Genomic DNA, 27,405 nt, shown 5'->3' on the forward strand with positions numbered 1-27,405 from the left:
CTCTACCACTGTATCCCTGCCAACATCTAGAGAGTGGATAAGGGATAGGCATCAGGTCACTGGGTTGCCTAAGCAGGAAGTCTGGGTTCCCTAACACCTTTTTCTAAGCTAATGCTCCTTGATGATAATGAGAAAGGAGGTGGGGAATGGATGAAGTTTCATAACTGAGAGAAGAGGCAGGTTCAGGATAAAAGGCCCAGTTAGAGGCTGCAGTGGGGTGCAGGGCAGTCAGACTGGAACCATGGAGCTCAGCGTCCTCCTCTTCCTTGCACTCCTCACAGGCCTCTTGCTACTCCTGGTTCAGCGCCACCCTAACACCCATGGCCGCCTCCCACCAGGGCCCCGCCCTCTGCCCCTTTTGGGGAACCTTCTGCAGATGGACAGAAGAGGCCTACTCAAATCCTTTCTGAGGGTAAGGCACAGATGAATGGGGTCTGAGGGTGGGCTGCTTCTTGCCTCTGTACTTGGGGATCCTTCACCAAACAGAATGAGGCAGACTTCCAGAGTCAGAGGTGGCACAGGGATGGTTGGTGAGTACAGAGCATAGTGAAGCATGATGGGTGGTAGTATTAGGAGAAAAACATCAGTCAAATTAAATTTAGCAGAGTTTATTTGAGCAAAGAAGTGACTTATGAATTGGACAACTCCCTAAACCAGGAGAGACACCACATGGCAGTATGGGCAAGCAGTATTCACAGGCAGAAAAAGGAGGTGACATACAGAAACAGCCTGGTTGGCCACAGATCACAGCTTGCCTTACTTGGTCACAATCTGAGGAGCTAGCAGCCTGTGTGGACTGAAAGCCCAGCTGCTCTGATTAGCAAACACTTGGCTACTTGTCACAAGAATATATTCATCTGGGCCGGATGCAGTGGCTCATGCCTGTAATCCCAGCACTTTGGGAAGCTGAGGCGGTGGATCACCTGAGGTCGGGAGTTTGAGACCAGCCTGGCCAACAGGGGGAAACTGGGTCTCTATTAAAAATACAAAAATTAGCTGGGCATGGTGGTGTGTGCCTGTAATCGCAGCTACCCAGGAGGCTGAGGCAGGAGAATCACTTGAATCCAGGAGGCAAAGGTTGCAGTGAGCAGAGATGGTGCCACTGCACTCCAGCTTGGGCATCAGAGCAAGAGTCCATCTCAAAAAAAAAAAAGAATATACTCCCTCCCAAGTTAGGTTGCAGTTCACTCTATGCAGAGATAACTCTATGTCAAATTTAATTTAATTAAACAATTCTTCCTTTTTGGTCAGCCTCAAAATTTTGAGATTGACCAAAACCTTGGGCATCAGCATTACTTCTGTCACCATCATAATGGACTTGTTTGCTCTCAGTATGGAATTCACAATGGACAACATCAAAGTAGTTGAGTGATTCTTTGTTTTCTTCATGTTTTTGTTATTCATACTGTAATGAAGCCATTGGATGTACAAAGAATGGCTGCATATGAGCATTTAAGACTCTCTTTTTTTTTTTTTTTTTGAGACAGGGTCTCACTCTGTCACCCAGGCTGGAGTGCTGTGGCATGATCATGTCTCACTACAGCCTTGACCTCCCAAGGCTCAGGTGATCCTCCGCCTCAGCCCCCCAAGTAGCTGGAACTATAGGTGCATGCCACCATGCCCAGCTACTTTTTGTATTTTTTGTAGAGACACGGTTTTACCATGTTGCCCAGACTGGTCTCAAACTCCTGGGCTCAAGCAATCCACCTGCCTCAGCCTCCCAAAGTGCTAGGATTACAGGTGAGCCATTGCACCCGGCCAAGACTCTTGAGAAAATACAACACATCAGGGAGACTGTTATGATGGCTCTCAGGAGGGTAATACAAAGGAAATGAAGTCTGTACCTTACCAGGAGTCTCCATGAACCAAACTGATCAAAATCGAATAATTCAAAGCTCAGGCAATAAAGATAGTTCAATAGTATTAGAGTCCAATTGGTCATATACTTTGTTCAGAGCACGATGGTGATTAAGGACCAGAGCTTGCTATAAAATAACTTGATTTAAAGAGGCATTCATTTTTGTAGTTGGCCTGGTAACACATGTCATAGTGCCTTGGAGACCCACTAGAAGAAACATTAAGAGTAGAAAACCTTGTGATAGGCTTGCTGTATTAGTCCATTCTCACACTGTTATAAAGAAATACTTGAGACTGGGTAATTTATAAAGAAAAGGGATGTAACTGACTCACAGTTCCACATGGCTGGGGAGGCCCCAGGAAACTTACAATCATGGCAGAAGGTGAAGGAGAAGCAAATACCTTCTTCACAAGGTGGCAGGAGAGAGAGAGAGCAAAGGGGGAAGAGCCTCTTATAAAACCATCAGCTCTTGTGAAAACTCACTCACTATCACAAGAACAGCATGGCGGAAACTGCCCCCAGGATCCAATTACCTCCTAGCAGGTCCTTCCCTCCACATCTGGGGATTACAATTCAAGATGGGATTTGGGTGAGGACACAGAACCAAACCATATCACTTGCCATCACCATTCAGGATGCTTGCAAATCAAGTGTTACCTGCACCCGTAAACACGTATCTTCTTTTTCCCCTGAGAAATTTCCTTAGTGTATTTGGCGGCAGTGTCTAGAGAAACAGCATTGTCAGCCACATTTTAAATTAAGTTATATGTACTAGTAAATTCACGGGAAAGATAAGAACAATATTTGGTTTTGTTCAGCACCATACACAAGCCTCCAAGATGGGCAAAGAGGAGATCTAAAACTGCGTGATGTTCCATTAAGCGTTTTTGTTTAATACAAATGTTCTCATCCTCCTTTTGGAGAGTGGCTTCTACCCATCTGAACTCCTTGGAGGTTCAATTGGCTACATAATCCAAGATGTCCCTTAATGTATAAATTAGCCTCAGATTCCATACGACTGTCACCCCAATACCACCAAGAGTTAGCACCCAGGGACTCCATTGGAACCTTTTCTCAGCAGAAACCAACTTATCTTCATCGACTTTGAGGTTGACAGTAATTTCAGTTATTGACTGTTTTGGCTTTTAACTATGGGAGGTATTAGGGAAATCTCAGGGAAAAAATTTGGAAAGCAGCAGTGAGCTAGGCCAAATAGCAAGTTATGGGCCAGTGAGGAGAAAGAACAGAGTAAGCAAACTTCAGCAGACCCAAGGTAGGCACTTGTGGGGTTGGAAAAGAAGGTCACCTACTGGCATTAGAGCAGAGGTCAGTTAAATATGTTTACACATAAGTCTGCACAGCTCTTGAACAAGGTGGGAAGCTCACTTTTTTTTGTGGTCTCTTTCTATCATGCTGCAAGGGTGCATAGCCACATTTAGTTGGAAAGAGACTTTACTGTATTTACTTATTTATTTATTTAATTATTTTTTATAGTGCTGGGGTCTTGTTATGTTGACCAGGCTGGTCTCGAACTCTCGGCCTCAAGCGATCCTCCCATCTAAATCTCCCAAAGTGCTGGGATTACAAGCATGAGCCACCATGCCTGGCCACTTTACCATATTTAATTCAGTAACATTACACATGCAATTACCCATACCCACATACGTAGTCCCCAAGTCCTGCATACGGGATGCCTGGAAGCACAATATGCCTTTTGCAGCCATCATTCAGATACATTTTCTATATTTGGTAGAGATTATAATATTAGGTAGTTAATAGAATGTTATTATATACTGTTATTGTATTATATTAACTAATAACTAGTTATTAGTTAATAGTATGTTATTACATACTGTTATTATATTAACTAACTAATAACATAATCACTATCAAATATTTCCAGTGAGTGCAAAAAAGCAAGTGGCAATTGATGTCTAGAATATCAAGATATAGCTTTCCACTCCTCCTTTGGGGTTTCAGGGTGATTCCCATTGGGAACACAAAGAGGCATTGGCACCAGTGAAGTTATTTCCTGATTTTGGGGAACTGGCTCACAAACTCAACAATTGCTTATTTTTTTTTCCTAGGGTATAAGCCTTTGCTAAAGCCATTCACAGATTATAGTGCTATGGATTTTCTTGTAAGGAAAGGGAAAGAGTTAGGACAGCAAGAAAAAGGGAAGAAAGGATAAAAGATAATGCTTCATGATGGAAGAGAAATCTTGATCCACAATCTAGGAAAAGCTGTCCACATATAGGATGCCAAATGCTTCTTGGGAAAAACTTTCCTGGTCAGCTTTGCCTTAAGGTCTCAACAGACATACAGTTCTAGGAGTCTAGAAGGACCCTTTTCAATTGAGAGATGTGGATCCAAGATCCCAGACCCTGAAGTTTTGCTACAGAGAAGAACTTGGCATTGTCCTTTGCAATGGAGTACAAGGACAGTCTTAGAAGAACTTGGTATGGTTACTTCCAATGGAGTTCAAGGACAGTTTCTCTGGTGTCATTTCCAAAGGACCCAACCTCTAAATTATAGATAGTGAAAGGTCTGATTGTCATCAACTGATGGGTCATCAATGACTCCTTTTACCTGGTGAAAACGTGCTTTGGCATAATGTATTAAAGCCTTGCATTATTGAGTCATATCAGAGTTTATAAGAGTGGGAGATACATGAGATTCTATTATCAGGGCATAGGCCTTCTATTACTATTTTACAAGGGATCTATCTATGTCTTTCCAATAGGAGTGGATCTGATTGCTGTCAATCAATAATACCTTTGACCAAGGGACTCCAATCAATTCAGCATGCTTTGCCTAATGCCTTTTGTTTGTAATACTGTTGAGGGACAATCAAAGACTGGAGAGACAAAAAACGGTTCAGGAGAGTTTATTAAATTAAGGTGACCACTGGCTCAGCCAGAAATATGTCCAGAAAGTCTGAGCCCTGAACAAAGGGCTTTTCCTACTTTTAAACATCTTAAGGCGGGAACTACATGAGGTGGGAAGCAAGTTACAGAAGGGAGAAACAAAGCAGTTAAATAACATTTCTTACATCTTGAGAAAGACATGTCTTGCAACTTAAACTTATCAGTCTTATGACCCCGCAGCCATGCAGGAACTCACTGGGCCTGTAATAAACTTTAAGGAATGTGGAGTTGGGAAGAAGAGATAAGGTCTACTGTCCACAGAGAGAAGACAGGTTGTTAATTTCTCTTTTAACTTGAGTGTAAGGTGGGGGTCACACTTTGCAGCAACTTTAAATGGATTTTAAAATTTCTATTACTACTACTATTAGGTTATAGTTGATTTCATTAATTCCTTCTTCAATACCTTATTTAACTATTTTACCACTTCTCTAGTGAAGAAAGTACCTCTACCACTGGAGAGTTCTCCAGGAATGCCAAGTAAGGAAATACATTTTCTAATAACATTTTAGCTACTGTTGTGGCATTGATCTTTGTGCATAAAAAAGCTTTAATACAACCAGAAAACATGCAATGAAGGTGGCAGTTGAATTAACTCCATCTTCAAGTGTTCAAATGATCTACCAAGTGCCAGAAATATATCACCTGTGGTCTTTGGTTTTTGTTGTCTTCCTAGAATTATAGATTTGATAAATCAAATATTAGTTATAAACCATTAGAACAGTCACCTCATCAATATTTTTTCATAATTTGGATCATTTTATCTCTTCTGTGATGAGTCATGGAATATAGAGCTTTTAGTAATGGAAATTTTAAGAACTCAGGAAGGACCAGGCGGCCATCCAGTGTCTCCATGAGTGCATGCTTCACACTGGAATTACAGCCTCTTAAATACAAATTTTAATACCAATTTATGCTTCTCCAATTCAGGTACATAACACTGGTTTATCAAATAGGTTATCATAGGTAATTTGATGGTGCCATTGCACTCCAGCCTGGATGACAGATTGAGACCCTGTCTCTGAATTGGAACTGCATGGGGGCACTGTCCTTGGAGGGGTGAGTGGGCATGAAGAGGTGTCTGGGTATGAGCCGCAAGTGTAGAATTTCACTCTTCTCTGCCATCCTCTGTTACATCCTTGGGTACCTGCCTGCCACTGAAAGAATGAGGTAAAAGAGGTGGTGGCACAAATCAAATAGATTTTGCTGTGCCAACAAGAGAGAGCAGACTAGCCCATGTCAGTGCCAGGAGAGTGGAAGAGAGAGGGAGAGCAGGAAAGAAGTCTGGGTAGGGAGTGCTTATCAACAGTATACATAATGCCCTATACCGGCGACTGCCACTTGCTAAGTATTTACCTGGATTATCAATGCTTACCATGCATGATTTTATGTTTAATTATCTACTTATTATTAGTAATCAGTCAACCCATTTTCCAATGGGAGAATTAGAACACTGACAATACCTTCCCCTTCCCCCTCTCATGTTGACCATACTCCTGAATCTTAGGCTTGTTATCCTTTTGCTATTAATAGAGTTTTTTTTTATTGCTGATCAATGGTCTTTTTACTGATAGAGTAAATATGCATATATACAGAGTATATATGCCAATACTACTATGAATTTTAAAATTATTTGCTTAGACAGAATACATGGACATAGAAATGATGAATGTGATAATTGTCATACATATATATTTATCTTAGACACTTAGTCAAAACGTGGTTTTTGGTTATTAGTTAAACACTGTCACTTTACCTGGAAGATACAAAGTAATTGGGTCATAGACTCTCAAATTATGGAACAATTAGATTTTTCAGGGGAATGACATGGAGGGAGCCAAGGAGTCTCATGATTAGGTAAGATGTTGTTTGGGTGGCTCACCATCCCACTGGGCAACACTCAAAGACGTGGTGGCTTATGCCTGTAATCCCAACACTTTGGGAGGCTGAGGTGGAAGGATCGCTTGAAGCCAGGAGTTCGAAACCAGACTGGGCAAACCAAACAAGACCCTGTCTCCACAAAATTTTAAAAAAATTTAGCCAGACATGGTGGCATGTGCCTGTAGTCCCAGCTACTTGGGAGACTGAGGCAGGAGGATCACATGAGCCCCGCAGTTTGAGGTTGCAGTGAGCTATGATCACATCACTGCACTCCAGCCTGGGCAGCAGAGCAAGACCCTATCTCTTAAAAAAAATCATCTGCAATGTGAGGAGTGACAACATTTAGGAAAGTGTGTATAGGTTTAAATTCTGGTCAAAGACATCCTACACAATTCACTGAACTTTAAGGGTTTTTTCTAAACTCTGCAGACAATATCTGGGCACCAATCATGCCTCTATTAACAGAATTTGCTGCTCCCTGTAGCTCTTGGTATCTCACTGCCCCTTTTCTTTATGAGAGCTGGCATGGTCATTGAATATCCCAATCCTTTACAAATTCTGAAACAAGCAAAACTGTCAATGAATTTCATATTTGCCTAAAATGAGTTTTCGAAAGGATCTTTGTGGCTATCTTGTTAGTTCATAGAAAGTGGAGGCTTGTCAGGAATGATATTGAATTTTTTCATTTTAATTGTTTTAGAGACAGGGTCTCAGTCTGTTACTCAGGCTGGAGTGCTATGGCACAGTCATAGCTCACTGCAGCCTTGAACTCCTAGGCTCAGGAGATTCTCCCGCCTTAGCCTCCAGAGTAGCTGGAACTACAGGTGTGAACCACCGTGCCACACTATTTATTTTTATTTTTGTAGAGACGTGTTTGGGGGAGGGTCTCACTATATTGCCTAGGCTGGTCTTGAACTCCTGGCCTCAAGCAATCCTCCTGCCTCAACCTCCCAAAGCATTGGGATAAGTTTTGAATAGATGTGTTTGACCCTCTTCCCTTCTTTATTGCAGCAAAGATTTCCATTTTCTCACAGGGAGGACTTGGGGTAAATAGTTTGTTTTGTTGTTGTTGTTTGAGGATGTGGGTGGGTCATCTTGGTTAATGTCAGTGCAAGAACAGTGTCCGTTCCTCATTATTGGGGTTCCTTAGCTATCCAGGCAGGCAGCAGCTCCCTTGAGAAGACTTCCTGACCCCCAGGTCCCCACCATAGGCTCTCATACACCAGCTGCCCCTCCTTACTGAGCCTATGTCCTTGACAATGCTGCATTTGCTTGTGATCCTGTGGCTGAGCTCTCCCTCACACTTCCAGACAAGGAAGGCCTGTGAGGACTCACCACAGAGCTGAACATAGTGCCTGGTACACAATAGGCATTTAGTAAATATGTGTACAGAAACAAATGAAGGAGTCAGTGAGTGAAAGCTCCAAGCCTGACTCAGCAGAACTGGCAGTCGGCCAGGGCCTGCAAAGTGCTACCAGTCCCCCAGTAGGGGGTCGCAGATCTAAGGATCCCTCCCCACCAAATAGAGTTGCATCACATAGATGAAGGTCTCAAGTGCCTATTGTTTTCTTTTCATCATTTTCCATGTGTCACGAGAGTATCATGCTATCATGTGAATCAATGGACTTAGTTTTCCCACTAGAGTAATGTGTCTGGGAATTATCTGTGTTGTCATGGGGATTTTCTAGGTGTCATTTACAACTACCTGTGGACAAGGTGAGGTGCTACCCTCATCTTAGAAGTAGGGATGGTGGCCAGGCACAGTGACTCACGCCTGTAATCTCAGCACTTTAGGAGGCTGAGGCGGGCGGATCAACTGAGGTCAGGAGTTCGAGACCAGCCTAACCAACATGGAGAAACCCCATCTGTATTAAAAAAACACAAAACTAGCTGGTGTGGTGGCACATGTCTGTAATCCCAGCCACTCGGGAGGCTGAGGCAGGAGAATTGCTTGAACACAGGAGGCGGAGATTGCCCTGAGCCGAGATTGCACCATTGCACTCCATCCTGGTCAACAAGAGTGAAATTCTGTCTCAAAAAACAACAACAACACACCAACAACAATAACAAAAAAAACAGTAGGGATGGAGATGCTCAGCCTGGGGAAAGCACTTGTCCAGTGGCACACAACTAGGAAAAGGGGAAGCTGAGCTCCAGCAGGAGGTCTGTCTCCAAAGCCCTCCTAGACTAAAGCTGCTTAACAATTTGTGGATTATGAAATCCTCTGAGAGTTTGATTAAAGCTGTGGCCCCCTCTTTTCCAAATAGGCACATACATGTTTGCATAAAGTTGTGAGGCTTCACAGACTCCCTAAAACTCTTTCATAAACCTTCCAAGGATCCTCTAGGTATTCATGACCGTCTATGATGATTGCATCTCTTGGGGGTGGGAGAAAGAGGGAGGGCATGAGCAAGTGTGTGTCAGGGCTGAGGAAAGTGGTGCTGTTGCTTCTCCATTTCCCAATAAGCTTCCAGATTCCTTTTGGAGTCAGAGGGATGCAGGCTCATGTCTCAGATTCAATTATTATGCATTGAGTCACAGTTTTCTCTTCTGTCAATTAAGATAATGGCAATGAGAATGTGTGCCCTTAAGGTGGTTGTGAGGATTAAATGGGATATTGCATAGAGCTAGTATATAATAAGTGCTCATTAAATGACAACTACCTTGATCCACTCATTCATTTATTCATGAATCCAATAACAATTCATTGGACACTTTCTATGTACCAGGAAATATTCTAGGAATTGATGATGTGGCATCTTGGACAAGACACACGAGGCCACTGTGCTTATGGACATTCCATTGGCAGAGACAGATGAGCAAAAAATAAACAGACAAGGAAATATTAGGTGGAGAAGAGCTACGATTAAACTAAAGCAGGGGAATATTTCAGACAGTGATGAGAACTATGTTAGATTGAGTGGTTAGGGGAAGACTGTCTTGTTTTTTTTCTGAGCAGGGACAATGAAAGATTCAGGTGGAAGGCACTAGAAGGAGGCAGGGGTGGCTGCAAGAATCCTGAAACAGGAAAAATCTCAGAGAACAACATGGAGGAGTGAGTGGGAGAAGTCAGAGCGGTAATAGGGCCACGTCATGTAGGACCATGTGAACCATCAGTGGAGACTTCAGATCTTACTCTCAGCAAAGTGGGAGCATTGGAGGCCTTGGTGAGCATATGGATATTAATTATTTTACATTTTAGTGGGGCTACCTTGGCTTCTGGGGCAGTGAAACAATTGTTAAGTGGAGTAAGCATGTAATCCAGAAGTCCAGTGAAGGAGTTTTGCAGAGATCAATGCAGGGCATTTGTAAGTAAACTTAACAAATTTTATGACTTTTATGTCAAGTTTTTATTGAAGTTGAACATCACTGTAAAAAGCACACAGCTCAATGAATTTTCACAAACTGAACATACTCATGTAATTGACATGCAGGCCAAGTAGCAAGAGTCCCCCAAAAAACCACACCCCATCCTTTTCTAGTCACTATCCACCTACCATCTTGATCATGGGTTGATTTTATCTGTGTTTGAACCTTTTTTTTTTCTTTTTTGTGAGATGGAGTCTTGCTCTGTCACCCAGGCTGGAGTGCAGCAGCGTGATCTCGGCTCACTGCAACCTCCACTTCCCCAGGCTCAAGCAATTCTCTTGTCTCAACCTCCCGAGTAGCTGGGACTACAGGTGAGGGCCACCACGCCAGACTAATTTTTGTATTTTTAGTAGAGACGGGGTTTCGCCATGTTGGTCAGGCTGGACTGAAACTCCTGACCTCGTGATCAGCCCGTCTCAGCCTCCCAAAGTGCTGGGATTACAGATGTGAGTCACTGTGCCCGGCCCTGTGTTTGAACTTCATACACATAAAATTATGATGCATGGACTCTTTTGTGTCTAGTTGCTTCCACTCAATATTATGCCTGTGAGTTTCAGCCACGTTATCCTGTGTAGCTGTAGTTTGTTCTTTTTCGTTGCTGTATAGTATTCTATTGTGTGAACCCTCACTGTTTCTCTATATCTATGTTGATGAGTATTTTATTAAGAAAGCTTCTGTGAATATTTGTTCATTTTTTGGTGAACACACATACACATTTTTGCTGGGCATGTACCTGGGAGTGAAGTGGATGGTTTCCTGGGTATCCATTTGTTCAGCTTCAGGAAATACTGCCCAGCAGTTCCCCAAGTGGCTGCACAGTAATCCCACCTTATCCACTGGAGATATGTTCTGAGACCCCCAGTGGATGCCTGAAACCCCAAATAATGCTGAGCCCTATATATACTCTTTTTTTCCTATACAATCACATTATACAGGGAGGGTGGTATATGCAGTGCAGACGTGGTGGACAAAGGGATGATTCATGTCCTGGGTGGGACAGAGTGGATGGTGAGAGACATCATCATCCTACTTAGAATGGTGCACAACTTAAAACTTACAAATTGCTTATTTCTGGAATTTTACATTTAATATTTTCAGACTGTGGTTAGTTGCAGGTAACTGAAACTGCAAAAAGCGAAACCAGGCCAGGCACAGTGTCTCACACCCGTAATCTCAACACTTTGGGAGGCTGCGGTGGGTGGATCACGAGGTCAGGAGATCGAGACCATCCTGGCTAACGTGGTGAAACCCCGTCTCTACTAAAAATACAAAAAATTAGCCGGGCGTAGTGGTGGGGCACCTGTAGTCCCAGCTACTCGGAAGGCTGAGGCAGGAGAATGGCATGAACCCAGGAGGCGGAGCTTGCAGTGAGCCGAGATTGCACCACTACACTCCAGCCTGGGTAACAGACCGAGACTCTGTCTCAAAAAAAAGCAAAGCCACAGATCATAAGAAGTATGGGGTGGGTGTGATATTCGTAGTATTTTATCAACCATCTCTACTGTTTAGGGCAGCAGCCAATTAGAGCATCCCCTGGCTGGGCCACCGATTAACCTAAGCTTGTCCAACCCACCTTATTTTGTTGTTGTTGTTCTGTTTTGTTTTGTTTTGTTTCAGTCTTTCAGCAGCCTGAAGCCATGGTTTTCAGTTTTTGTCTCTAGTAATACACAGAAAAGAAGGATGAGGAAGGGGTCTTACTGGCCCAATCAGAAACAGAAACTAAGAACCCATGACTGTATTCTCTCCCTTGGACACTGTTAACCATTAACCCTTACTTGCTGGGTCCTGGCAGGGGGAAGGGCAGCCTGGGGAGGCGGATGTTGGGGAGGGGCTAATTACCAATCTGGTATGTAAGTATTTTGATAGTTTTACAACGGAGGTGTATGCTGACTAACAGCCACCCCTGGTGTGGATGTGATTGGCAGTTCCGAGAGAAATATGGGGACGTCTTCACGGTACACCTGGGACCGAGGCCCGTGGTCATGCTGTGTGGAGTAGAGGCCATACGGGAGGCCCTGGTGGACAAGGCTGAGGCCTTCTCTGGCCGGGGAAAAATCGCCATCATGGACCCAGTCTACCAGGGATATGGTGAGGGCCTCAGAGGCACTGGGAGGGGGCGGGTAGGGGGTGCATCAGAGAAGGGAGGATATGGGGGAAAGAAGGACTCAGAGCCTTCTTCCAACTTCCTCTGCAACCAACCCACACCTCCCCTGCACCCCAGGTGTGATCTTTGCCAATGGAAACCGCTGGAAGGTGCTTCGGCGATTCTCTGTGACCACCATGAGGGACTTCGGGATGGGAAAGCAGAGTGTGGAGGAGCGGATTCAGGAGGAGGCTCAGTGTCTGATAGAGGAGCTTCAGAAATCCAAGGGTGAGTCCTGGGGGATGAGTAGGAAAGAAAGGCAATGAAACACTGAGAGATGCAGGCACGGGAATAGAAAGGCAGAGAGGTATACATGGGCAGAGACAGAGACACGAAACCAGAGACGTGATCCGACAGAGGTATAGGGACAGAGAGGGAGAGAGACAGGGGAATAGAGAGGGACAGGGATTGGCAGGAGAGAAACAAACAGAACCAGGGAAAGAGAGAGATGCCAGGTGTATAACGTCCAAGAGTTACTCAAAGAAGCTGGATGCGATGACTCTCACCTGTAATCCCAGTACTTTGGGAAGCAAATAGCCTGGGCAACATAATGAGATCCTGTCTCTACACAATATGAAAAGAAATGAGCCAGGCATGGTGGTGTGTGCCTGTAGTCCCAGCTACTCAGGAGGCTAAGGTGGGACTACAGGATCACTTGAGCCCAGGAGGTTGAGGCTGCAGAGAGCTGTGATTGTACCACTGCATTCCAGCCTGGACAACAGAGCAAGATCCTGTCTCAGACAAACAAACAAACCCTCAAAGACATACATTTTCATGGATCAATTGTGTCTATTGAAGGCAAAATCAGAAGTTATGTAAAAGAAAGCAAAGAGAGAAAAGAAAAAACTACAGACATTTAACAAATAATGACCTGTGTTTTCCTTGCCCTGTGTGAAGTGCTGATGAGCTGGCAGTGAGTAGACAGGCCAGGTGGGGTGTTCTGCCCGGGTGCAGCTAGAGGGGTCATCAAAGAAGCACTAGGTTGTTTTTGAGTTCTCCATAACTTGCTGTCTGTGGGACAGGTAGGTGACGGGTCTCTGGCTAGCACCTCCATCTCATTCATGCCAGGTGTTTACCATCTCTCTTATCAAAATTTCTCAAGAGACTCTGCGACGTAAATGCAGAGGCTGTGTGGGGAGGTAGAAACACAGGAGCTATAGGGAAACAGGGACAAGAAGACTGAAGAGAAGGACAGGAAGAAACAGAGTGACACAGGCAGGAGGAAAGAGACAGATGGAGGGACCAAAACAAAGAGATATATAGACTGGGCATGGGGCTCATGCATGTAATCCCAGCATTTTGGGAGGTTGAGGCTGGTGGAACACTTGAGTTCAGGAGTTCAAGACCAGCCTGGCCAACCTGGTGAAACCCTGTCTCTGCTAAACATACAAAAACTAGCCAGGCATGGTGGCACGTGCCTGTAATCCCAGCTACTCAGGAGGCTGAGACTGGAGAATTGATTGAGCCTGGGAAATGGAGGTTGCCATGAGCTGAGATCATGCCACTGCACTCCAGCCTGGGTGACAGAGTGAGACTGTGTCTCAAAAAAAGAGAGAGAGAAATATACACACAGAGAGACAGAAAGAAACAAAGGCAAAGAGAAATTGAGGCAGAGAAAATTAGAGAGACAGACAGACAAGGCTCAGGAAAAGGTCTGCAGAGGAATGAGAGAAGACAGGCAAGTGAGACCCAGAGAGAGGCTGCACTAACCTGATGTTCTTGGGAGCTCACAGACCACCCTCCCTCCAGCTGGGGCCAGTGCTGAGCCTGGTGTATACAGGTATCACTTAACAAGTGCAGAATAATGCCCGGATGACTGGAGAGCCCTAGATGTGGAAAGAAGAGATTAAGGGGGAGTAATAGGTAGGGGTAGAAAGATGGTTTTTTATTTGTTTTAAATTAGGGATGGGGTCTCACTCTGTACACAGGCTGGAGTCCAGTGGCATGATCATAGCTCACTGCAGCCTCAAACTACTGGGCCCAAGTGATCCTTCCACTTCAGCCTCCTGGACTCCTTCAACTGGGACTACAGGCATGTGCCACCATGTCTGGCTACATTTTTAATTTTTTGTAGAGGGAGGTTCTCCTTATGTTGCCCAGGCTGGTCTTGAATTCCTGATCCTTTTGCCTCAGGCTCCCAAAGTGCTGGGATTAGAGGTATGAGCCACTGTGCCCACCCAGGGCTTTTTAATTTATACAAGCAATTGATTAAACACCCACTCTGCCCAGCCCCTATCCCTGGGATTTAACTGTATTTGCTCCCAGAGTCAGAGGTGGGGTCTGAGAGGAGGTGCAGAGTGAGAACCGGCTTCATGGACTCGATAGCTGGGTTGCCCGGGTCTAAATCCTGGCCTCAGTAATGAGTAGCTGTGCAACTTTGGTCAAATTACTCAACCTCTCTGTCTGCCCATCTATAAATTGCAGCTAATAATCGAATTGCATCTGCCTCACATTGTTGTAGTGAGAGGTCAGTGGAATTATGTGTGAAGTGCTGGTACATAATTAGCTGTTATGGTTATTCTTATGTTTACCATTACTGAGTGATGGCAGACAATCACACAGAGATGGGTGACAGCCTGATGTTCCCCAGGCCCTTCAGTCTGTGTCCTTGACCTGCTGCTTCTTCCTAGGAGCCCTCATGGACCCCACCTTCCTCTTCCATTCCATTACTGCCAACATCATCTGCTCCATCGTCTTTGGAAAACGCTTCCACTACCAAGATCAAGAGTTCCTGAAGATGCTGAACTTGTTCTGCCAGAGTTTCTCACTCATCAGCTCTATATCCAGCCAGGTCCAGGAGAGGGAGAAGGAGGGGGGGGTGGGGGTGAGGTGAACATCCAGGGCACATGAGAAAAGGATGACCTGTCTTGGGGGCTCAGAAATGCAGCTTATCCCTGGAAGAAAGGCAGAGACCACGTGGAGTCAGGGACATGGAGATCTGGAGGGAGGGGAGACGGTGAGACAGGGATAGAGACAGTGAGAGAGAGAATGCGGCATGATGGGGAGGCAGAAATAGAGTCAGAGAGAGACTGAGAGAAGGAAGATGAGTAAAAACAAGACAAAGAAAGGCAGAGATCAAGAGATCCTGAGAGACAGAGTTGATGAGAATGAGTGTGAAAGAGAGGGAAAGAGAGAATAAATCAGGCTTTGGGCTTATCTCTGCTCTTCTGCTCCTGGATGTCATTTTTGGTTTTTTTTTTTGAGATGGAGTCTCGCTTTCTCAGCCAGGCTGGGGTGGAGTGGTGCCATCTCGGTTTACTGCAACCTCCGTTTCCTGGGTTCAAGTGATTCTCCTGCCTCAGCCTCCCGAGTAGCTGGGACTGCAGGCATGTGCCACCACATCTGGCTAAGATTTTTTTTTTTTTTTGAGATGGAATCTTGCTCTGTTGCCCAGGCTGGAGTGCAGTGGTGCAATCTCGGCTCACTGCAACCTCCACCTCCCTGGTTCAAGCAATTCCCCTGCCTCAGCCTCCTGAGTAGCTGGGATTACAGGCACCTGCCACCATGCCCAGCTAATTTTTGTGTGTTTTTAGTAGAGACGGGGTTTTGCTATGTTGGCTAGGTTGGTCTCCAACTCCTGAACTCAAGTGATCTGCTCCCCTCGGCCTCTCAAAGTGCTGGAATTACAGGCATGAGCCACCATGCCCAGCCTACTCCTGGTTCTTCTGTATCCTTGCTTCTCTGTCTTTGGTAAAGCTCCTCACCTGAAGAAATTCAAGGATACAAGACAATAAGGAACAGCATTTCTTCATTTTCTCCCATTGCTCCTTCTCCCTCTGTTAAAAAAAAAAAAAAACAAAAAACAACTTTCCACAGATTATAAAGGTAATCTTCTTCTCTTTTAAAACAAAATAATAAAATTTATCCTTATTGATTAACCTGGAAATGTGCCTATTACATATTAAATTTAAGAATATCAAGCTGCAGAACAGTATGCATAGCTGTAGGTTTTTTTTTTTTTTTTTTTGGGGGGCGGGGGCAGTATCTTGCTCTGTCACCCAGGCTGGAGTGCAGTGGAGTGATCTCAACTCACTGCCATCTCCACCTCCCAGGTTCAAGCGATTCTTGTGGCTCAGCCTCCCAGTTAGCTGGGACTATAGGTGAGTGCCACCACACCCAGCTAATTTTTTGTATTTTTAGTAGAGATAGGGTTTCACCATGTCGGCCAGGCTGGTCAACATAGCTACAGCTCTTAAGCAGGGGTGTATGTTGGATTCACATGTGGGGTTGTCACAGTTATGGATTTTCAGGACCCTACTTTCCGGGCGGACTGATCTGGAAAGTCTGGGATGGGGCCCAAGGTAAGTACTTGTAACAAGCCCGACCAATAATTCTAATGTTCTCCTCCCACTGAGAACCACAGAGAAAAGTCCGGAAGGAGACCCACCAGACAGTTAACAATGGTTATCTCTAGAAAGAGAGATTAAGAAGGAATTTTACATCTCACTATATACGTTTGTATTTTTGCAATTATTTGCAATAAATTAGGCATTCCATTCTTCATCAAGGTAATAGAGATATCCTCCAAAATACATAGTCCTAAAGTATCAGCAGGCTTATCTTGTGTAAGAATCATTTTATTAATGTCTGACACAGCAAAGGAGATGAGGGGAGGTGAGAGGAGGGAGAGAAAAGTATGAGAAAGACAAATAAACAGGCTGAGGTAGACAATGAGTGACACAGAAAGGAAGTGAGACAGAGACAAAGAGAGATAGAAAGGAGGAAGGCAGGCAGTTGGGGCAGAGGCCAAGAAAAAGACAGAACTATGAGGGAGGAAGATGCAGGAAGAGGTAAATGTGAGAATTACAGGTCATAGGAGACATAGAGTCAGTGAGTGAGGGATTCAGAGACAGAGGAGAGTGGGGAAGGGAGCTCCCATGGAGGGACTGGGGCTCAGGAGGTGCCCTCTCCCTGTGACCTGCTAGCTCAGCCCTAGGCAAACCTCACCACCCCTTTTTTCTTGCAGCTGTTTGAGCTCTTCTCTGGCTTCTTGAAATACTTTCCTGGGGCACACAGGCAACTCTACAAAAACCTGCAGGAAATCAATGCTTACATTGGCCACAGTGTGGAGAAGCACCGTGAAACCCTGGACCCCAGCGCCCCCAGGACCTCATTGACACCTACCTGCTCCACATGGAAAAAGTGGGGTCTGGAAGAGGGAAAAGGGAGAGGAGGAGAGGGAGGGCAAGATGGAGAGGTGAGAAGAGGGAGGGAAAAGGGGAAGGGAAGGGGAAGATGGGGAGGGAAGAACAAAGATTAGGGAGGGAATAGTGAAAAGGAGGAGAGTAGATGAGGAAGGAAAGAAAGATGAGGTGAAAGGAAGGAGAAAATAGGGAGGAGGAACGGAGATGGAGAGAGAGGGGAGGTGGGAAGTGGGTGGGGGGAGAGAGGGAGAGAGAGAGAGAGAGAGAGAGAGAGAAGACTGGCTGAGGAAGGAATTCGGGGCAAGGGACAAAAATACAGCAACAGGAGAAAAGACTCACAGAGGTAGAAAGAGACTGGGAGACAAAAAGAGAGAAACATATCAAAAAGATGTGGAGAGAGAGATAGAAACAGAGCCAGGCAGAGTAAAAAGAGGCTGAGAGAGATGAGTTAGAGATATGCAGCTGGATATGTAGAGGACAGAGAAAAGCAAATTCGGCCAGATAGTGTCAAAGACCTTTAGGCAAATGGAGGGCAGCCAGGGACACAGGCGTGTGCACAGCAAGGCTATAACCTCTCCTGACCCTTACCTCCCCTCCCTACTGTGGACGCAGGAGAAATCCAACCCACACAGTGAATTCAGCCACCAGAACCTCATCATCAACACGCTCTCACTCTTCTTTGCTGGCACTGAGACCACCAGCACCACTCTCTGCTACGGCTTCCTGCTCATGCTCAAATACCCTCATGTCGCAGGTGGGCCAGGGACAACCAGTCAAAGGGGTCTTCTGGGCTGCAGAAATGGGGCTATGAGTACCACCTGGATGAGAGAGGGGATGCTGGCTTCCTATTCCGGGATCACTGTAGGCTCTGGACTAGCTTCCAACCAAGCCAGTTCTGTTGGTGGATGCATGGATGCATGAAGAATCTGTCCATGTGTTCTCCCACTGTTTTCTTCCATCACTCAAGGATTTTTTTTTTTTTTTTTGAGACAGAATCTTTCTCTGTCACCCAGGCTGGAGTACAGTGGCGCGATCTCGGCTCACTGCAAGCTCCACTTCCAGGTTTCATGCCATTCTCCTGCCTTAGCTTCCCGAGTAGCTGGGACTGCAGGTGCCCACCACCACACCGGGCTATTTTTTTGTATTTTTAGTAGAGATGGGGTTTCACCATGTTAGCCAGGATGGTCTCGATCTCCTGACCTCGTGATGTACAAATTTAGGGGGTACATATGCAGTTTTGTTACATGCATAGGTTTTGTAGTGGTCAAGTTTGGGCTGTTAGGGTATTTATCACCCGAACAGTGTACATTGTACCCATTAAGTAATTTCTTATCATTCACCTCCCCTTTCTGCTCCCTCACTCTTCTTAGTCTTCACTGTCTATTGTTCCTCTCTCTGTTTCCATGTGTACACATTTTGTAGCACTCACTTATGGGTGAGAACATGCAATATTTGACTTTCTGTGCCATCACTTAAAAATTGATCCGTTCATCCACTTATCTTTTCTTTTTTTTTTTTTTTTACTTCTTTAACATTTTTTAATATCCCAGGAGGATAAATCCCAATATTATAATTATGTATGGATGGTGGTATTGTTACAGAAGGTAGCTAATCAGACACGAGCAGGGCAGGAGAGGGCCTCTCCACCAGGAATGTCAGGCGACCATCAGATGATGGTCAGGTGGCCATTAAACTGCCTTTCTAAAACAATAATTGGTCGCAGCTGGCACCAGGGAAAGGCAGTCTCCCAACAGATAGAAAAAACCCTGAAACTGATGATCGGCAGCTTCTCGGTAACATCTCCAGCTCAAGTATGCACACTAAGAAGCAAAATGGCAGAATTTAACTTGTGTATGACCTTCCTCTAGGAACACTGGACTGGTAAAGGAAAAACTGCCTCATGTGAGCATGTGTGCTCCCAGACGGGGCGGCCGGGCAGAGGCGCTCCTCACATCCCAGACCGGGTGGCCGGGTAGAGGCGCTCCTCACTTCCCAGATGGGGCGGCCGGGCAGAGGCGCTCCTCACTTCCTCCCAGACGGGGTGGTGGCCAGGCAGAGGCGCTCCTCATCTTCTAGGGGGCGGCCGGGCAGAGGTGCTCCTCACTTCCTCCCAGACGGGGTGGCGGCCGGGCAGAGGCACTCCTCACCTCCCAGACAGGGCGGCCGGGCAGAGGCGCTCCTCACTTCCCAGACGGGGCAGACGGGCAGAGGCGCACCTCACTTTCCAGACGGAGCGGCCAGGTAGAGGCGCTCCTCACTTCCCAGACAGGGCGGCCGGGCAGAGGCGCTCCTCACTTCCTCCCAGACGGGGTGGCCGGGCAGAGGTGCTCCTCACCTCTCAGACGGGGCGACCTGGCAGAGGAGCTCCTCACTTCCCAGATGATGGGCAGCCAGGCAGAGACGCTCCTCACTTCCTAGACGGGGTGGCTGAGGGGCAGAGGCTGTAATCTTAGCACTTTAGGAGGCCAAGGCAGGCCGCTGGGCTTTGGAGGTTGTAGCCAGCCGAGATCAGGCCACTGCACTCCAGCCTGAGCAACATTGAGCATTGAGTGAGCGAGACTGTCTGCAATCCCAGCACCTCTGGAGGCCGAGGCGGGCAGATCACTGGAGGCCAGGAGCTGGAGACCAGCCCGGTCAACACGGCGAAACCCCGTCTCCACCAAAAACACAGAAACCAGTCAGGCATGGGGGTGTGTGCCTGCAATCCCAGGCACTCGGCAGGGCGAGGCAGGAGAATCACAGGAGCCCGAGGCAGGGAGGCTGCAGCGAGCAGAGATCATGGCAGTACGGTCCAGCTTTGGCAACAGAGGGAGACCGAAAAAAGAAGGAGAGGGAGACCGAAGAAAGGGGAGAGGGGGAGGGGGAGGGGGAAGCCTTTTTCTTTCTCTATCCACTTATCTTTTCATCTATTCATTGTTTAATTTATTAATTAAAGAATGTATACTCACCGATTCTTTAATTTATGATTCACCCAAGGACATATACTGTCATTGATTTATTTGGATTACTTGATCCACAAGTTGATCCTTTGAAACAGTGATATGTTCATGGACTGTCATTGATTCATTGGCTCATTCATTCATTCATTCATGCATTCATCCATCCTTCTGTGAACTAGGTTTCACCCTTATCCTTCCATCAGTCAATCTTTCAATTCACCCTTAATCCATCCATGCTTTCCTTCATTTATCCCAATAATTCACTCATTTATTCACCTCTGATCTATTTATCATTCAATCCAGCCATTCATTTACTCCTTTATTTACTCATACTTCACTAATTTACTTATTCACTTGTTCTTCCATAAATCTAGCCATTCATGTGATTATTCATTAATTGGGTTCATTGATTTCTTTGTCTATGGACCATTCTTTAGTGATTAATTAATCAATCAATCCATCTATTCATTGGTAAGTAAATATATACATCCATTTATTGGTTTCTTCATTTATTCATCAATCTTTCCTTCCATGAATTGATCTATTGATTGATTGATTGATGTTTTTATCCAGTTGTTCATGGATTCATCTATGTTCTATTACACTGTTATATACCTGAGGACGAAGAATAATGTCTCACCTATAATATATACACAATAAATATTAGTTTATTTTCTACTCATCTTAGAGAGGGTGTTTTGATTTGTAGCCTGGAGTTCTTAATCTGAAATACCATGCAAAATCATGGTGTGTGTGTGCATGTGTGTGTGTGTACCTGTGCATATGGGAAGAGGATCCATAATATTCATTAGATTTCAAGCAGTGAGAATTCTTGTTGCTTCCTCCCTCCTCTCCTCACCCCACGCTGATTGCTTTGAGGAGTATCAAGGATCTAAGCCTTTACTATAGGTTTTTAATTGGTCAATAGAAAGCAGTGTCCCTGCTGAAAGTTATCTTTTAAAAAAATTTTTTTTCCTTCTTTTTTCTTTTTTTTAATTTTGAGATGGAATTTTGCTCTGTCACCCAGGCTGGAGTGCAGTGGCATGATCTCAGCTCACTGCAACTTCCACCTCCTGGGTTCAAGCGGTTCTCCTGCCTCAGCCTCCTGAGTAGCTAGGACTACAGGCTCACACCACCACACCCAGCTAATTTTTTGTATTTTTAGTAGAGATGGGATTTTGTCATGTTGGCCAGGCTCATCTTGAACTCCTGACCTCAAGCAATCTGCCTGCCTCAGTCTCCCAAAATGCTGGGATTACAGGTGTGAGCCACCATGCCTGGCCTGAAATCCCTCTTTAAAATGAAATTTATTCATCTTCTTTTCTGTGCAGAGAGAGTCTACAAGGAGATTGAACAGGTGGTTGGCCCACATCGCCCTCCAGTGCTTGATGACCGAGCCAAAATGCCATACACAGAGGCAGTCATCATTGAGATTCAGAGATTTGCCGACCTTCTCCCCATGGGTGTCCCCCACATTGTCACCCAACACACCAGGTTCCGAGGGTACATCATCCCCAAGGTAAGACCGGTTGCACCCCCATATCCCTTCTGTGTGGGCATCCTGGATTCTCTTAATCCCCAAACTCAAGTTTTTTTAGTTTCTCAATTGAGTCCCCTTGTTTTTGTTTTTTCTTTTTCTTTTTTGTGGTGTGTGTGTGGAGGGTGGGACAGGGAATGGCAATATCTTTTGATCTTGTGATCCTCCCTCAGGACACGGAAGTATTTCTCATCCTGAGCACTGCTCTCCGTGACCCACACTACTTTGAAAAACCAGACGCCTTCAATCCTGACCACTTTCTGGATGCCAATGGGGCACTGAAAAAGAATGAAGCTTTTATCCCCTTCTCCTTAGGTAAGCTGGACCCACAATTTCTTTCCCAGACACTAGAGGGCAGGTCCTATCCTCAACTTGAGAAAAAAAATGACAGGTCCTTATTTATTGAGCACTTAATATATTCCAATTGCTTCACCTGCCTTATCCCATTCCATCTTCACTACAACCCTGTAAGGAGGCTTGAGAAAGAAGATTACATTCCCAAAGGCACATCTGCGTAAGCAGGACCTTGGGCAAGTATTTTAACATCTCTAAACCTCAGTGAGTTCATTTTCTTAAAAAGAAAAAAATCTGTTGAGCACTACCCTAAGCCCAGTGCTGTACTGGGGGCTGAAGATAATGCATCAAACAAGTCACACAGAGACAGGGTTCCTGCCCCAGGAAATTTAAAGTCCAGCAGGGAAGATGGGCATTCATCAAATAATAATAAAATAATCATCTCATGAAATGAATGAATGCCTGCAACATGGTTAGGACTGCCTGGCACAAAGGACATGCTCACAAGGGCAATTACTATTATAATTAGACATAATTGTGATAAGTGCTCTAAAGGGAGCTTTGGGAGCACAAAATAGGAAATATCAGCTAATCTTGTGGTGAGTCAGTAAGGAAAAGCTTACCAGAGGAAATGGCTTCCAAGCCGAGATGTTCATGGGTGAGCATCAATCAATCATAGCAAAGTGTGTTCCAGGCAAAGGAAACAGCAAGGGCAAAGGCCAAAGGTGGAAACTTGATGGTACCATTGGGAACCTATAGGAAGTCCAGTGAGCCTTGGGTGTAGATTGCAGAAGGGAATAAGACAAGGGGCTCAGCTGGGCAGGACCTTGAAGGCTGTGGGAGGAGTTTGGATTTATGGTCTAGCACTGGGGAGGTGAAGAAGGTCTTGACGTGCTCTGACTTGTCCCATTTCTCATCCTCTACTCTTTGGCTGGTTAAAAGAAAAACTTTAGGCAAATTAAACTTAGCAGAGTCTATTTGAGCAAAGAAAAAATTCATGAATTGGGCAGCACACAGAACCAGGAAAGGTTCAGAGAGCTCCACCCAGCAATTTGGTCAGGCAGTATTTATCCACAGAGAAAGGAACTGAGGTACAGAAACAGCCTGATTGGTTACAGCTCTGTGTTTGCCTTATCTGAACATGTCTGGGCAGCTTGCAGCCTGTGATTGGCTGAAGCTTGGCTGCTCTGATTGTCCAAGGTTACTTGTTACAAGAATATACTCTCAAGTTACATTGCAGTTTGTTTACATGTTGAGTTACGTTACAGTTTGTTATGCAGGGAGGCCGCTTTAGGCCAAATTTAATTTAATTTAACATGCACCATCCGTGAAAGGCCCCAGAAACAAATCCCCAGTCTTGAGTTTCATCAGTGACTTCAGTGATCCAGGGTCCTGGCCCAGCCCCTGGTTTTGTGCAGTACAGTGACTTCCTTCCACGTTTTATCTTCAATGACAGTTAGGAACACATGGGATGATGGCTTGAGGGTCAGTGTCTTCTCTCAATTTTGCTATCTTAAGTTTTTTTTTTTTTTTTTTTTTTTGAGACACAGTCTCGTTCTGTCACCCAGGCTGGAGTGCAGTGGTGTAATCTCAGCTCCCTGCAAGCTCCGCTTCCTGGGTTCACGCCATCCTCCTGCCTCAGCCTCCTGAGTAGCTGGGAGTACAGGCACCTGCCACCATGCCCGGCTAATTTTTTATGTTTTTTAGTAGAGACAGGGTTTCACCGTGTTAGCCAGGATGGTCTCGATCTCCTGACCTAGTGATCCACCCACCTCAGCGTCCCAAAGTGCTGGGATTACAGGCGTGAGCCACCTCGCCTGAGATGCTATCTTAAGGTTTTTTTTTTTTTTTCTTCAGACAGAGTCTTGCTCTGTTGCCTTGGCTGGAGTGCAGTGTCATGATCTCAGCTCACTGCAACCTCTGCCTCCCAGGTTCAAGCAATTCTCCTGCCTCAGCCTCCCAAGTACCTGGGACTACGGGTGTGTACCACCATGCCTAGCTAATTTTTTGTATTTTTAGTAGAGATGGGGTTTCACCATGTTAGCCAGGATGGTCCTGATCTTCTGACCTGGTGAAATGCCCGCCTCGGTCTCTCAAAGTGCTGGGATTACAGGCGTGAGCCGTTGTGACAGGCCTGCTCTTTTGTTTTAAGAGAGGCAGGGATGTAGGAAAATAAGGACAGAGACAGATAAGTAACAAAGATAATGAGATTGAGAAACATAGTTAGGGACAAAGAGGGAACACACTGAGAGATAGAGATGGGGAGACGGTGGCAGAAGGACAGACAGCAGGTGAACATCAGGCAGTATACGGAGAGGAAGAGAGAGAGACACACACAGAGAGAGTCACATAAGGAGAAGAGGAGGAGGAGGAATAAGAGGAGAGTAGGAAAAGGAAGGAGGAGGGGAGAAGGAAGGAGGGAAAGGAGAGAAACGGAATAAGAGACAGGAAAAAGAGAGAGTGACATAAGAAGAGAGGAAGAAAGAATGAACGAGACAAATAAGGTATCTTTAGAGGGAGATGAAAAGAAAGAAGGAGAGAGAGAGATTGGGGAGAAGTCAGATTCAAATAGATGGAGATAGGAAGTTAATCAAGATGGAAGAAAGACAACAAAAGGAGAGGAAAAGAATAAAAACTGTGTCTGACAGGTACAGACAGAGAAAAAGACAGGGGTAGGGCTGCCAGGGGCAGAAAGAAAGGTATAACCCAAGGCAAAAGGGTACTGCAGCCAAAGAAATTGGAAAGGTGTCCAAACAGACGTCCCCAGAGATGGGGAGGGTATGATGGGAGGGAGATAACAAGCATCAGACTGTTGTGGAAAACGTTAGGTCACACAAAGAGTTACAGAAGAACCAGCCCAGAGACCTGCCTGTTTCTAAGCTCGTGTTGCCCAACTTCTGGATGTGCCAAAGGGACATGGACCCCTTTGCCAAACACCTCCATGTAGACACACTTGTCCAACAACTTGACAGACATAGGGAATGCCTGAAAACTCACACTTGACATGGCCTTTCCAAGCTTTGCAGATTATGAAACACTGAAGTAAAGGAAAAGGCTCCCTTTGTCTCTGCCTCAGCTTTTTCCAGCTGCCTTTGTTCTCATTTTTCTCACAATCTGTGGTTTAGAACCTACTGGGGGTTCCTTGAACCTCTGAGAATCGGTGGAAGCCACAGACTCTCCCTGTCTCATATGCATCAGTCCCATTCACAATTTATATACAATTTGGGTTTTTTACCCCCGAGCTCTTGAAGCCTGTGGATCTCAGGCTGAGACTAGAAGACAGCCTACAGACACAGACACAGACACATGGCCAGAAACACATACCCCACACATAACCCCAGAAACAAACACAAGGCGATAATCAAACCTTAAGGCTCCTTAGCACAAGCCAAGTGCTATTCTAAGAATTTTTACAATTGTCTCCTTTAACCTCACAAGAGCCCTTTGAGAGAGGTGCCATTCTCCTCGCATGAGAAGTGAAGAACACTAAGAATGTTGTCATAAATGTGCTCACACTCACACATGTAGAAGTACACACACACACACACACACACACACACAACCAGAAGTGGGTCATTATACCCTGTGGGGGTCACCAAACCCTTTGGAACTGTAACAGAAGCTACAAACTCTCTACTAGAAAAATAAACATGGCGCTGGGCGTGGTGGCCCACGCCTGTAATCCCAGCACTTTGGGAGGCCAAGGTGGGTGGATTACCGGAGGTCAGGAGTTCGAGACCGGCCTGGCCAACATAGTGAAACCCCATGTCTACTAAAAATACAAGAAATTAGCCAGGTGTGATGGCAGGTGCCTGTAATCCCAGCTACTTGGGAGGCTAAGGCACGAGAATCGTTTCAACACCCTGGGAGGCAGAGGTCGTAGTGAGCCGAGATGGCGCTGCTGTGCTCCAGCCTGGGTGACCGAGAGAGATTCCATCTCAAAAAAAAAAAAAATAAATAAATAAATAAATAAAGAGATTGAGAGAGAGAGTGAGAGAGAGAGAGAGAGAGAGAGAAATGGACATGGCACATCCACTCGAAGATTTGCACCTGGTTTCAGAGCAGCTTCCTAAAAGTCCACCCTGAATTGTAGGTTAAGGGCCAGTCTTATCCAAATCTCTTGCAGTGGACATACATGTCCGGGCTTAGGGACATGGCAGAGTGAAGTGTATACACCTGCCCTGTGCCCACACTGGTGACCTTCTGTGTCCACAGGGAAGCGCATTTGTCTTGGTGAAGGCATTGCCCGTGCCGAATTATTCCTCTTCTTCACCACCATCCTCCAGAACTTCTCCGTGGCCAGCCCCGTGGCTCCTGAAGACATCGATCTGACACCCCAGGAGTGTGGCGTGGGCAAAATACCCCCAACATACCAGATCCGCTTCCTGCCCCACTGAAGGGGCTGAGGGAAGGGGGTCAAAGGATTCCAGGGTCATTCAGTGTCTCCGACTCTGTAGACAATGGCTCTGACTCCCCGCAACTTCCTGCCTCTGAGAGACCTGCTGCAAGCCAGCTTCCTTCCCTCCATGGCACCTGTTGTCTGAGGTCACATTGCGAGTGAGTGGAGGAGTGAGATTATTGAAAATTATAATATACAAAATTATATATATATATATGTTCTTTTTTTTTGAGACAGAGTCTCACACTGTTGCCCAGGCTGGAGTGCAGTGGCGTGATCTCAGCTCACTGCAACCTCCACCCCCAGGGTTCATGCAATTCTCCTGCCTCAGCCTTCCTAGTCGCGGGGATTACAGATGTGTGCTACCACGCCTGGCTAATTTTTGTATTTTTAGTAGAGACGGGGTTTCACCGTGTTGGCCAGGCTGGTCTCAAACTCCTGAACTCAAGTGATTCACCCGCCTTGGCCTCCCAAAGTGCTGGGATTACAGGTGTGAGTCACCGTGCCCAGCCATGTATATATATAATTTTAAAAATTAAGATGAAATTCACGTAAAATAAAATTAGCCATTTTAAAGTGTAAAATTTAGTGGCATGTGGTTCATTCACAAAGCTGTACAACCACCACCATCTAGTTCCAAACATTTTCTTTTTTTCTGAGATGGAGTCTCACTCTGTTGCCCAGGCTGGAGTTCAGTGGTCTTGAACTCCTGATGTCAGGTGATTCTCCTAGTTCCAAATGTTTTCATTATCTCCCCCAAAACAAAACCCATACCTATCGAGCTGTCACTCCCCATACCCCATTCTCTTTTTCATTTCAGCCTCTGCCAATCTGGTTTTTGTCCCTATGGACTTACCAATTCTGAATATTTCCTGTAAACAGAATCACACAATATTTGATTTTTTTTTTTTTTTTTT

General features: G+C 45.5%; 1 protein-coding gene across 1 annotated transcript; it reads left to right on the forward strand.

The window, feature by feature from the left end:
• The first annotated feature begins 228 nt into the window (after positions 1-228).
• LOC129020845 (cytochrome P450 2B6-like) lies at positions 229-27,405 on the forward strand. Its single transcript, XM_054465716.2, is given in 10 exon segments — positions 229-412; positions 11,958-12,120; positions 12,254-12,403; positions 14,806-14,966; positions 17,142-17,277; positions 17,280-17,317; positions 17,932-18,073; positions 21,590-21,777; positions 21,969-22,110; positions 26,305-27,405. Coding segments are annotated over 10 exon segments (1,473 nt in total). The 5' UTR covers positions 229-241; the 3' UTR covers positions 26,487-27,405.

Source organism: Pongo pygmaeus, chromosome 20 (genome assembly GCF_028885625.2).
Source record: "Pongo pygmaeus isolate AG05252 chromosome 20, NHGRI_mPonPyg2-v2.0_pri, whole genome shotgun sequence".
In the NCBI taxonomy this organism is placed as follows: domain Eukaryota; kingdom Metazoa; phylum Chordata; class Mammalia; order Primates; family Hominidae; genus Pongo; species Pongo pygmaeus.